This window comes from Podarcis erhardii (genome assembly GCF_964252035.2).
Source record: "Podarcis erhardii genome assembly, chromosome: 2".
Lineage (NCBI taxonomy): Eukaryota > Metazoa > Chordata > Lepidosauria > Squamata > Lacertidae > Podarcis > Podarcis erhardii.
Genome location: NC_138498.1, coordinates 23,646,548 through 23,660,042, shown reverse-complemented (window position 1 = coordinate 23,660,042; position 13,495 = coordinate 23,646,548). Strand labels below are relative to the sequence as shown.

General features: G+C 40.4%; 1 protein-coding gene across 2 annotated transcripts in view; it reads left to right on the top strand.

The window, feature by feature from the left end:
* Nucleotides 1-10,246: 10,246 nt before the first annotated feature.
* Nucleotides 10,247-13,495, top strand: part of PITPNC1 (phosphatidylinositol transfer protein cytoplasmic 1) — a 130,614-nt gene continuing 127,365 nt past the window's right edge. Inside the window, exon 1 of one of the 2 annotated variants that reach the window (XM_081849935.1) lies at nucleotides 10,247-11,107. In XM_081849935.1, the coding sequence (XP_081706061.1) occupies nucleotides 11,060-11,107 (48 nt within the window). In that variant the 5' untranslated portion in view covers nucleotides 10,247-11,059. The remainder of the gene's footprint in view (nucleotides 11,108-13,495) is intronic. The other variant, XM_081849934.1, reaches the window with a different exon arrangement.

The following is a 13,495-nucleotide window of genomic DNA, read 5'->3' as shown; positions in this document are numbered from 1 at the left end:
CGAAGAGACGAAAAGACGTTGGAGCACGAGAAGTTTCACACAGTGGTGTAGGTAAGGTACACCACACAGTTTTCATACATACCACTTACAATCCATTTGCACTTCCCCTCCTGCTGGATTGCATGTGTGAAAGGCAGAAATGCAGTTTGAAAAGCTCTCATGTGAGATTTCTGGGGTTCCAGGCTTGTTTACCCAGGGTCTGTGTTTCCTTTTGAGAATGAGACATAGAGGAGACTGTGGTGTCTTTGTGATATATGGTTTATTTACACATATATACAACCTGAGCCTATGATGGAGGGGTTCACAGCATTAACTCCTCTAAGAGGGTCTTGCTTTTCCCTTAGACGCAACTATTAAAACAGAATTGTAGAGTTGGGTTAAAACTGAGTTTGCTAGATTTGACAAAAAGGGAAGTTACTGCTTAAGAATATCTTACTCCTATTTATAGTTTATGATTATTTTAATACTGATACTATCTTGTACTCTCTCTCTCTCTCTCTCTCTTAATGCCTTGCTAGCCTAATTCTGTTTACAGTCATACCTCTTGTTAGTTACAGATAGGTAGCCGTGTTGGTCTGCCATAGTCAAAACAAAACAAATTCCTTCCAGTAGCACCTTAAAGACCAACTAAGTCAGTTCTTGGTATGAGCTTTCGTGTGCATGCACACTTCTTCAGAAGTTTACCCAGTTCTGAAGAAGTGTGCATGCACACGAAAGCTCATACCAAGAACTGACTTAGTTGGTCTTTAAGGTGCTACTGGAAGGAATTTGTTTTGTTTTGACCTCTTGTTAGGTTTGCTTCATGATGCGTTTTTGCAGACGCGCAAAATGACATCACGCACATGCGCAGAAGCAGTGAATTGCGACCCGTGTGTGTGCAGACCCGGGTTGTGTTCCTTTCAGGTTGCGAAAGGGACTTTCTCCCAAGTGTGTGTGTGTGTGTGTGTAGTGTTTCAGCCTTATTTATCCAATCATAGTAGTTAAATGATAAAACTGAGTGGATTTGTAAGCTACTTTAGTGCTTGTTTGTGAGAACTTTTCCCTGTCTTTTTTGTTGCTTTCCTTTCTTCAGGGAAGTAGGAGTGTTCTTGTAGTTAAAAACATATTACAGTGGCAACTCCTTTAAAAGGAGGGGGCAAAACTGCCTGTTAGAATACCCAAGATTCTAACCACATTCCTGTGCCTTGTTTTCTGTTTTTTTCCCCCAGCTTTGAAAAAATGTTCAAGTCTTTGGCTTTCTATTTCTTTGCCAAAAAAAATACGTTAAATTTATGTGGTGGTTCTGCTTTGCAATTTCTTGACATTAGTGTAATCTACTGATTTTCTTTACAAACTTCAAGGTCAAGTTTGATGACAATTCTATTTCACTTTACTACTCTGTTGCCCATAGTAACATAAACCTGTATAACCTGACCAGTAAAGTCCTTGTAAGGTTAAGATACTGATCTATGCAGAGATAAGTTTAAGCCTATTAATTTCTGTATGGGCTCAGAGTGTAACTCTGCTTCATTCTTCACTGCCTGTGCCAGAGTAGATATAAATCAATGACCTGAAATAATAATACATCAGATATTTTTATTTAAATTGGATAATTAATTGCTAATAATTTACTGCTGCATTTATAGTTGATATATACAGTATATTTTAAATACTGAGACAATTTGGCTATTTGTGTTATTTTTCTTTTTAATTACGTGAGTTTATTGTTACTATTAATAATTTATTTATTACTCACCCTTCACCATAAGATCCCAGGAGAGGTTACAGCATTAAAACACAATATAAAACAATTTTAAACCACTTCCAACCATAAAAATAAGGTGAGTCCTAAAAACATACACCTCAAGTGTATGAATTTACTGGCAGATGATGCATATTTGTTTTTCAGTTTCGAAACTGCTGTGAGAACCTTGTATGGATAGCAAAATGCAAGATTTTAAAATAAATCTTTAGTTGCAAACTTTGTTGGTCTCTAAGGTACTACTGGACAATTTTTGATTTTTTAATTTATTTCGACTGCGTCAGACCAACATGGCTACCTATCTGAATCTAGAAGCTTTAATTGTTAGCGCGATCGCTTAGTGTGCATGCTTGTTCAGAAAATAAAAGATAGCTGAAACTTGATTTTAATCTTTATGGACTCTTTCCTGATGACCTTGAGGCTGTTACTCCTATATCTGCAAAGTTGTGCATAAAAAATAAAGTTAAAGAGTGGGACCTTTCGGTAACCAGATATTAATTGCCGAACTGCCATTTTTGCCATTTTATTCTGTTAAATCTGATTGTGGTCTTCCTATTTTGTCACATTTTCTGTTGGCACAAAGAGGAATGCATTTATTGTTGAAATTTCAAGCTATGCTCGTAGCATATTTAGAGAGGAGGAGATATAGTGAAATACCTTGTAAACCATTGTTTTTGTATTTGTGGCCAGGCAGAGGGAGGATATTGTTTCTTATGTATTATTTTGTTCCATTTATAATTCCCTTCGTAAAGGTTTTTGAAAGAAATTCTTGAGACAATTTTATGTTGTTTTTAACAGCAGGGAGAAAATCTGTTATTTATTTGTTGATATATTAAAAATGAGGTTTCCGTAAAATACTAAAATAGATTAATATTACCTTAACTTTCTAAGCATCTGGGTGAGTTTTTCTAAACAAGAATGTTTTTAGTAGGCACCCAAAAGAGTACAATGAAGGCGTCTGCTTAATCTCCATAGGCAGAGAGTTCTAAAAGGGAGGTGCTATCACACTAAATAATCAAGTGCTTACAAATATGGAAAGGGTACAGTGTAGAAGTGCAAATTCCGCCAATCACAGCAATTACTTTAATTTAAGTCCAGCCCAAGATACTTTGCTGTCTGAGGCAAAGGACAAGATGTCCTCAACTGGACTGGCAGTTGAATCTTAACTTCAACACTGTCAATAAGATAACATTCTCCGGTGCACTGGCAGGCAGCAGGCCAAAGATTGCATTTTGGCTCCTTGACTGTTGAACTGTCGAGTGTCACAAGACATTGTTCTATCCCCAGTGCTCTTTAACATCTTTATGAAGCCAGTGATGATGATCATAAGAACAGGCATAGGCAAACTTGGCCTTCCAGATGTTTTGGGACTACACCTCCCATCATCCCTGACCACTGGTCCTGTTAGCTAGGGATGATGGGAGTTGTAGTCCCAAAAAAACATATGGAGGGCCGAGTTTGCTATGCCTGCATTAGGAAATTTGTTGCACAGTGTTTCCAGCATGTTGGTGCTCACAGCTCGTGTTTCTGTGAAATGCCTGGATCAAGTGTGGCTGTACATGTGTGGAACCAGTACCTGGAAATAGTAATGGCCTGGATGAGGGCCAATACACTGAAGCTGAATCCTGACAAAATGGAAGCCCTATGAATGGGTAGTTCCTGAGTTTGGGATCTTGGTCGGTTACCTGTTCTGCAGAGAGTTGTACTTCCCCTGAAGGTTTAGGTACATAGCCTGGGGATGCTCCTCCATCCATTATTATCACTGGAGAGCTAAGTGGGTAGTTACAGATAGGTAGCCGTGTTGGTCTGCCATGGTCAAAACAAAATAAAAAAATTCCTTCCAGTAGCACCTTAAAGACCAACTGAGTTAGTTCTAGGTATGAGCTTTCAAGTGGGTAGGAGTGCCCTTATTCACATTCAGCTGGTGTGTGACCTACGAACTTCCCTGGAATGGGATAACCGAGCTGTAGTTGTTTATGCCGTGGTAACCTCAAGATAATCGCAACACTAAATATGGATCTACCCTTAGAATTAGTCTGAAAGCTGCAACTGGTACGAAATGTGGCTGCTGGGCTGCTTTGTGGAGCAGCCTAACAGCAACATGTGATAGCCTTGTTCAAGTAATCAGCACTGCCACTGTGCTATCGGTTGAAGTTGAAGTTACGGTATTTGCACACAAAGCCCTGTATGGCATGGGACTTGGTTATTGGGGAGACCTATATGCCCCTGCCGGGACGCGGGTGGCGCTGTGGGTTAAACCACAGAGCCTAGGACTTGCCGATCAGAAGGTCAGCGGTTGAAATCCCCGTGACGGGGTGAGCTCCCGTTGCTCGGTCCCTGCTCCTGCCAACCTAGCAGTTTGAAAGGACGTCAAAGTGCAAGTAGATAATTAGGTACAGTGGTACCTCAGGTTAAGTACTTAATTTGTTCCGGAGGTCCGTTCTTAACCTGAAACTGTTCTTAACCTGAAGCACCACTTTAGCTAATGGGGCCTCCCGCTGCTGCCGCGCTGCCGGAGCCCGATTTCTGTTCTTATCCTGATGCAAAGTTCTTAACTTGAAGCACTATTTCTGGGTTAGCAGAGTCTGTAACCTGGAGCATATGTAACCTGAGGTACCACTGTACCGCTCTGGCAGGAAGGTAAACGGTGTTTCCGTGCGCTGTTCTGCAGAAGCGGCTTAGTCATGCTGGCCACATGACCCGGAAGCTGTACGCCGGCTCCCTCGGCCAATAAAGCAAGATAAGCGCCACAACCCCAGAGTCGGGCACGACTGGACCTAATGGTCAGGGGTCCCTTTACCTTTTATATGCCCCTGCCTGAGCACCGCAGCCTGCTGGGGAATTGGTGGTGGAGATACTAAGTGGGGTAGTTGGCAGCTCCTTGCCCCCAAGCCTTGGGTTGGGTAATCCCTACCCTTTATCAAATATGCACCAAATTTGTACATCTTTTAGTGAAAGCTTTCTATCTTGCCCAGGCCTTGCCAGACAGAGGTTGGATTGTATTTCGCCTCCATACAGTGTTTACTCGGCTATGCATTTGTAACTGTATTTTGCATTTGAAACTGGATCTTATTGTGGTTTGTGTATTTGATGACTTTGTGTAAGATACTTAGCTATTTCAGTTTGAAGCAGTATATAAATAAATAAGGAAATGTTTTAGGGTTGGTGTTGCAGGCTATGGGACACATTGCTTGGATCTCCAACAAAGGGGAGTGGCCGGGGGGATGCAAGAGAAATGGCTGAGAGTCTTCCACTTCGGTTGGTGCTACTTTGGAGCATTTGCCAACTGGGACAATTGCTTCACCCCCTAGTGATAGGCCCTCCCTGTTTAAATTGGCATTTTCAGTGGTGATTTTGAATAGCTTTGATTTTTATCAGCTCACCCCAGACTTTCCCTGTGGGTTCATCTCCCACAATCTCTCTTACCATTCACCTCTTTCATCTGCTTAAACATAATCTCTTCTGCGGTGGCTCTTCTGCCCTCTAAATAAGAGGGTGAGGAATATTTAGCACTTGTAATCACAGCATATGACAGATGCTACTATAGCCTTGACACCTTACATCATTTCAGTGGGTCAGCATCTTAATACATTAGTCATAACACAGCAGGAGCGCTTAGACTTCTTAACATATAAATGATCAAGTTCTGCTTCTGTGCAGCCTATGAGTGTAGTATTAAAATGTTTTCCAAGAACAGAAATAGAAGCTCTATGAAGCAGTTTCTCATCTGAATTTAAGAATGTGTAGGATATTTGATATTCTAAATATATATATCACACTGATCCAGTTATTATCCGCACCACTGGATTAAGAAAAGGAAGATGGAACAAACAGTTTTGAGAGAATTTGGTTCCTTCTTGTTAATTACATGAAGCGTAAAGATAATCTGAACCTATTTAAAACTTTTTCACTGCTGGTATAAATTTGAGATAACTGGAGTAAGTTTGTAATGGAATGAAACAATAAGCAAAAGGTCTGCATGTTATGCTACTAATTATAAAAAGGTAAATTGTGTATATATGTGTATTTATGCATTATATGAAAATAAAAATTGAACTAGACAATTCAATTATAAGATTCGGGTCTTACAGGCAGAGGGCCTTCTCGGTAGTGGCGCCCGCCCTATGGAACACCCTCCCACCAGATGTCAAAGGGAAAAAAACAACTACCAGACTTTTAGAAGACATCTGAAGGCAGCCCTGTTTAGGGAAGCTTTTAATATCTGAAGGACTATTGTATTTTAATATTTTGTTGGAAGCCGCCCAGAGTGGTGGGGAAACCCAGCCATATGGGCGGGGTATAAATAAATTATTATTAGTAGTAGTAGTAGTGTGAATACATTGTAATAAGTGCAAATCCTTCCTTATGTAAAATCATTTCTCTTATAAGGACGTAAGATGAGCTTGCTATGTCGGGCCACTGGCCCAGGTAGCCCAGCTTCCTCTAAGGCTGGGACTCTCTCTCTCTCCAATTCTGTTACTTTAAGTTCAACGGCAATAACTTCCTCCCTAGCCTTCTCCGCAGTTTGCCATGTCAGAGTAGATCCCTGTGTCAGTTTCTGAATAGTTTCTATATTAGTGTTCACTTTTTGTCCCAAATTGTCGATTTTGGTAGTTACCACATCCACCTTTTTGTGAAGCTGTTCCAGTGAGTCACTTATCTTACATAATACAACCACTAGGGCCTCTTCTGTCGACATTCTTAACCGATTCAAGGTCCCCAGAATCTCACGGGTTCTTATCTTGCAGCTGGAAATCCCCCCAGCTCAACTCTTGTGACAGTTTCAAAGGCTTCCTCTAGAGGGAAACAATTCCTCTAGAGGGAAACAGTTTCTATTTGTAAATCCTTGTAAACTCAATTGAAACAGTCAAGTTAGTTTCAAATTTCTGTTACTTTTACTCCTTTTTTAATGCAGACGGAGACAGTGGAAACAATATATTCCTCTTATTTGGCTAACTGTCAGTGAACGTTCTAATCACAGTCAATGAGCCTCCCAGAACACGTCAGTCCTGTTGGCAGCCCGTTTCCAGGATCGGAACGGTGGTATTTTAACTCTGTTCGCTCTCTCCTGCAGGTATACTCAGTCCAAAACTTTCCCCCCCTCTTCTCCTGCCACCAAGGGGGGTTTAGTATTTTTTACTGATGGAAGTTTAGTCCTTTACAATGTGCTTTCCGAGGCTTCAGCTTACATCCTCATTGCTTCAATCTATTTACAAAAGGGGAAGGTGGACTTCCTGTTTTAGACCTCCCCGTTCCGGCACCAAATTAAGACGTTTAAAAATCCAATTCTCCGCTCTACTCACGGGTAGTTGCTTTAAGATCAAATTGTCCACAGGAAAAAGTCAGCGCTCTCCAGCAACAGCTGTGCGGCTTTGCTCCGTGAAAGAAGCAGTCAATTCAAAGCACCGCGCCGCTCACCCCACGTCGCTCCGGATCCCCGAAACTGGGTTTCCCCGCGAGTAGGGGAGGCGCAAAAGGTGCCAGCCGAATCCCACATCCACAGGCTTCACCCGCCTGTGATTTCTAGTGGGTCTCCGCCATCGCCGTGGCGGCCAGACCCGGATTTCCACGAAGCAAATTCCTCCTGATCAGAGGAATTCCGCCATTGCCGGAGGCGCTAACCCGGAAGTCCCTGCAGCTCCACATTCTGATGCAGTTTTATCTAGGAACTGAACAGAGGGGGCAGGTTTCCTCTTGCTTTCAATATGCAAAGTTTGTGAGTGTTACCCAAGCCCTGTTTACTTCATGTAAGACACTATGATAGTAGCTGCAGTGCAAGCTTTTGCTTGCACCACAGGCGCATGTAAAGCAAGAAGCCCATTCAGTAAAAAATGTGAGAATATGGTCAAACATAGTAATTTGAGAGTAACCTTTATTCTATTATTTGTGGTTCAATGGCTAAATCTATAGCTGCATTAAAAGTCAGCGTAATCTAAAATTATAATGTACTGCAGCCATAAAAGAACCTGAATTCTAAATATAGCTATTTCCTCTGGGTAACAGTAGAGCAGGCTTTTGTTTGTTAGATGTGTTAAGGCAATCCACCAGTGCGCCTTCTAGTTGAGTGTGCATTGGAGTGCAGAAGAGCTAAGCAAGAGTTGAAGTGGCTTATATTACCACTAGATGGCAGTGTTTGTCTCTGGACTAAGGCTTACAGATCCTAAGGTTGCATATAGGCAAATCTGAATTTCAAAATTTGTTTGATATTTGTAAGGAAATTTAACTTTAATAGTTGCATCTTGTAAATTCAAGTTTTGGGAACTGATTTCAGGCACTGTATTCTTTAGTAGAAAGTACTACCTTCATCTATTTTTTGGACAGAAAAAAAGACAGCTGGCATTCTAACAAAAGTCTTCATGTACTAAAAGGAGGTTCAATGCCAATTGTGGTGATGTTTCAGTGCAAAAGTGTTAAAGAAATAGAAATAACTTTGGCTGCAATCCTAACCCATTTTCCTGGGAGAAAGCACCACTGAATTCAATAGTACTTGCTTTTGAGTAGATGTGGTTAGGACTGCACTGTTAGTCTCTCATGCTTATATTTAGTACTTGATGTATTTTTATATTAAATGTTTGGTTTGCTGGTTCTTCAAGATCACGGTGACATTTTGAGAAGCACATATAATTTACATGACATAATTTTCAGGGGCAATTTGAGAATATAAGTTATTATGTATGTTAATGAATGAGCTTTAAATGTTGACATTCAAACATTATTAAAATGTATCAGCTTTTTATCTTTTGCGCATTGCTTGCTTCAAAAGTGGAAAAGGATTATGCCTGCTAAAAGAAGATAATAATGGCAATGTGTTTTCATTGAGGCATTTCTAACTGATATGAGAAGCTATGGCTGCTTTACAGAGTTCAGGGCTGTTAATGAAATGCTGCTCAAAAAGGAAATGGGTGAGGTTGTTATATCCTGTTTTTGTATGTCCTGTGCTGTCCTTTTATATTTATAAAGGACTTGCACATTTCTTTTTAAGAATACAAGCTTAATATTGCAATAGCTGCATCATCATCATCATCATCATCATCATCATCATCATTACTTTCAGTTTGTTGCAAAATGCTGTCATGGATCAGAACAAAAGCCTAATAGTTCAGGATTCCTAACTCAAAGATTGAGGAAGTAGAAAAGAAAAATGACCTGTTTTTACATAATCCATATTTCATCACTTGCTTTTAGTTTCTTTCATATGTTATTTCAGCATGGCAGTAAGATTTATTTATCTAGAACACTTTTCCTCTGCTTTTTTCAGAACGACTTACAAAAAATAATAGTTCGGATAGAAGTCATTTTCTACCCATGCAAGTGCTGAACATTGCCATATATCTAAGACCATAAAATTCCTATCACAGGGGGCAGGCAATCATGGAGGGTTTTGAAGGTATTTCTTTGGCGTGTATATTGATGCTTTAAAACTCTTCAGGTGCTTTGGGTGATTATCCTCTTAAGGGATTCTTTTTTTTCCATGAGTCACTTGTTTTTGTTTGAGTGTCTCTAGAGGTTTGTCAGGAATCACAAAGGCCACAAGACACTCCTTTGCTACTATTAAACACTCCAGCAAAATTGGAGCTGTTGTGTGAAATGCATCATGACCCAAGGCTCCACAGATAGCAGGCAATAAAGGTAAAGGGACCCCTGACCATTAGATCCAGTTGTGGCCGACTCTGGGGTTGTGGCGCTCATCTCGCTTTATTGGCCGAGGGAGCCGGCATACAGCTTCCGGGTCATGTGGCCAGCGTGACTAACCTGCTTCTGGCAAACCAGAGCAGCGCACGGAAATGCCGTTTACCTTCCCGCCGGAGCGGCACCTATTTATCTACTTGCACTTTGACGTGCTTTTGAACAGCTAGGTTGGCAGGAGCAGGGACCAAGCAACGGGAGCTCACCCCATTGCGGGGATTTGAACCGCCGACCTTCTGATCGGCAAGTCCTAGGCTCTGTGATTTAACCCACAGCTCCACCCGCGTCCCATAGCAGGCAATAGAGCACCATAAAATGGCTGGTGGAAGTGTGAGTTGAGGTGGGACCACCACCATAACTGTTCCTGGTTTATTACAACAGAAATAGTTTTTAAAATGCCATGCATAAAAGATTTTGCAGGTGTTGTTGCCTCCAGTGAAGAAGAGTTTTCTTCTTGCATGTATCTCACGCTTAGTTTTATTTCTAAACACATCCAGCAAAGGTTCCCCCCAGATCTCTAGGAACAGCTTAGTAGCTATCGCTGTCTGGAATTGCCTCTAAATTAGTCATATACCATATGTCAGTTTCACCCAACTGCTGCTCCTTGCATTTTTCTAAATGGCCTGAAATCAATCTGCAAGAACCAAAAGGGGAGGGGAGATACGCGTGGAGAGTGGGGAGAAAGCAATTATCCCTTTGGATTTTATTTGAATTCAGTTGCCTCTTGCTTTCCTTGTGCTGGCTGACACTTCAGCAGAGACATGCTGTTTTGTTTAAAACGTTTGCGTCCCCCCCCCCATGCCATTTCCCTATTGGCCGGATGGGGCCATCCTTCCTGCTGTGGCTGCTGATGTCAGACACACACTCACACCCTTTCTAAGGCTGCTGCTGCAGAGACTTCTCAGCTCGACCAGATAGGACCAGTACTTACACACAGCTCTGGTGGGGGAAACCCAGCCCTCAAGAACGATCAAAGGTGGAAGGAAAAGCCAAGACACATCCTGTCTCTCCCTCAGGGTGCAGTAATGCTGAAAGGCATAACATCAGCTTTAGTACAGTGAGGCGGGGAGAGAGAGCCTTGTTTACCAGCCTGGGAAGGAAACGTTATAAACCCTTTGTCTTGGAAATAAGCTTTGCATCTTCGCCGCTGCTGATCCTGTGTGCTGCTGCTGCTGCTGGTGACATTAACATCTGTGGACTATTTCATTTATTTTTACTTCCTCCCCCACCTCGGCTGCTCTAGGAATGTCTTGATGCAACTGGAAAGAAATTGTAGATTTTAATGCATTTCCAGTGGATGTCTCCATTCACTATGATAGCATTTTATGTTTGAGACTCCTTTGTGTATGTGTGAGTGAAAAATCACATGATCTCAGTTTGAAGCAGGAAAACTGGAAGAGAGAAGAAATTCTGTTTTTCCCCCTTTTTTTTGCTAGATCAGCTTTCTAGATGGTGGCAGTGGCAATTTCTACATACATTGTCAAGCACACATACTACAGTGTGCTGTAGACCTTGCTGATTTTTAAAAAAAGATATAAAAAAGATTTTTTCCCCTTTTGTTGTTGCTGCAGTTGGGGTGCACTGTGATTACGTTTCTCCTAAATTGCTGATTTGCATTTAATGTGAAGGAATATGCTCATGAAGGAGTATCGGATCTGTATGCCTTTGACAGTTGAAGAGGTAAGTGCAGTAGATGGTAATGCTTAGCGCTTTGTTTTAACAATTGTTCCCGAATGTGACTGGAGTGGAGAAGAGAAGAGTTAATAAGTGACTGTGGTGTTTTATTGGGTTCTTTCTACTATTATGAAATGATTTTCCCCTCCACTCTGGTTCATGGAGTCGTATTTCTGTTGCGATGGAAGGAAAGTGCATGCAAGCAAAAAGTAAATATACCAATTTACTGTGTCATCAGAGTTCTGATTGGCTACTAAGCTTTACTAAGAACACACATGCAAACATAAGCAGGTACGCACACTTTGAGCAGGACTGGTTTGGAATGGAATCCATGTGGCAAGAATTAATCCAGTGAAATTTCAAAAAAATAAAAATGTTTGGTTAAGTCATCCTGTTCTCAAAACGTGCTCCTTCCATACTTCAAATTTAGATGTGTGATAATCTTTCCAAGTTTCTCCTATGTAAAGTAGCATTTGTAAGTGAGCTTCAATTCTTCTAGTGAAACTTTTAATGTAGCCATTCTGTTGTTGATATATTTTACTACAGCACAGTGTATTTTAGGTACTGAGTATAGCACACACATATTTAAATAAAAGTACACATATTGAGAGCAAATGGCAGACAAAGGCAAAACAACATTAAGTATGTTGATCATGGTAGTTTTATACTTGGAAGGCAACGAGACTTCAGTACATAAGCTACAGCTTTGATGAATGTTTATATTTATTGGAGTAAAGTTGTGATGTACATGCAGTGAACATCTAAGTTCCCCTTTCTTTTCAGATTCATATTAAAATGTTATGCTTGTTTTAATTCAGTCCTTATCATGGAAGTTTATTTTCTGTTTCATCTTTTGGCAATGCGCAAATACATTCATTTTATTTTTGTTAAAAAAACATACCTGACAGTATTGTAGTCCACAAGGGGGAGCTTTGAACATATTCTTCCATAGAACTTTGTTCCCATCTTTTGATGCAGAAATATACAATAGTGGTAAGAATATCACTAGTAGATTGTTTCAGGTATCTTTTTTCTGTAAAAAATAAATAAACATAGCACTTGCACTCCATGTGTTTCGGAAGCCTGCTTGGACTATCTGGCATGAAACATTTCGGTTGTTGCAGAAGAAGCAGTGAAATGTTTCAAAAGTACCACATTTCTGCCTGCCTTGTGTAAAACGACTACAGTAAAGAGAAATACAGTTTTGAGGTTTCCAGTGCAATCTACTTTGTACCTGTATGTATTTGCTGGCTACATAGTATTTTGTACATCTGCAGACAGTGAACAGGTTGGGAACTAGCAAGCTCATACTGTGTTTGCTGGAGGTACATGTAATTGGTGGTTGTGTTGGTTTTTCCTTCAGTAGTTTCTTATCTTTTCCAGCCTTCCCAGCAAAGCCAACATTCTAGTGTTTAAAACAGGTTTGCAAATAATTCTGAATGCACTATTAGTCCATAGAAAAATAACCACTGCGTATCTGGGTTAGCCATTTGTGGACATTTACAACCTTAAAGCGACTCCTGCTCACCCCACCCCCCAATTTCCATTTTCAAAAGTTTCTATGCCTAGTACTGTAGTTTGAAGAGAATAGTTTTGCATGAGTGAGAATTAAAACCCCAGGTGTTGTGTAAATATTTGAAAACCTTTGATGCCTCTTCAAGGGCAGCTTATGTAGACCTTTTAAGTAAGTATTTCTGTAGTGCCATCAAAGTATGTCAAATGCAAAACCATCTTTTAACAAAGATTTGTGGATGTGCATTGGTACAATTTGCTGCTACTTTATACTGTGAATAAAATTGCAATCCAATGGACACTAATTTGGGAATGAGTCCTATTGAACTTAATGGACATTACTTAACATTATGTATGTTAGTCTATATTTGTGCATGCACACGAAAGCTCATACCAAGAACAAACTTAGTTGGTTTCTAAGGTGCTACTGGACAATTTTTTTATTTTTTAAATATATTTTACTCTTATACAGTATCTGTGCTGAGCTCCCTGTCCCAAACAATTAAAATGAATTAGTAATTGTTGGCTATTTGCAACAAGTTATGAACAACTTTGCATATAGGCATTGAAATTATACATACTTTCAGATCTGAACAGGATGCCACCCTGGATGAGGAAAAACTTAACTTCAGTAACAGTTAATTTTAATTATATTACTTGGAAGTTTGTGATAGGGTTTCTATAAAATAACCCAGTTCAAAATGATATCTGAATGTAATACAAACAAAGCCTACATTCTAAACCACTTAAAACTATCAAACACACTGCGGTGATTCAGATGTGACATCAAACAGTTTGACATTATGCCTAGCTGGATTATTGGGTTTCATTACTGCCTCTCCCTCCCTTTGTTCCTTGTTCTTGCACTTCCTGCCTGCTTTC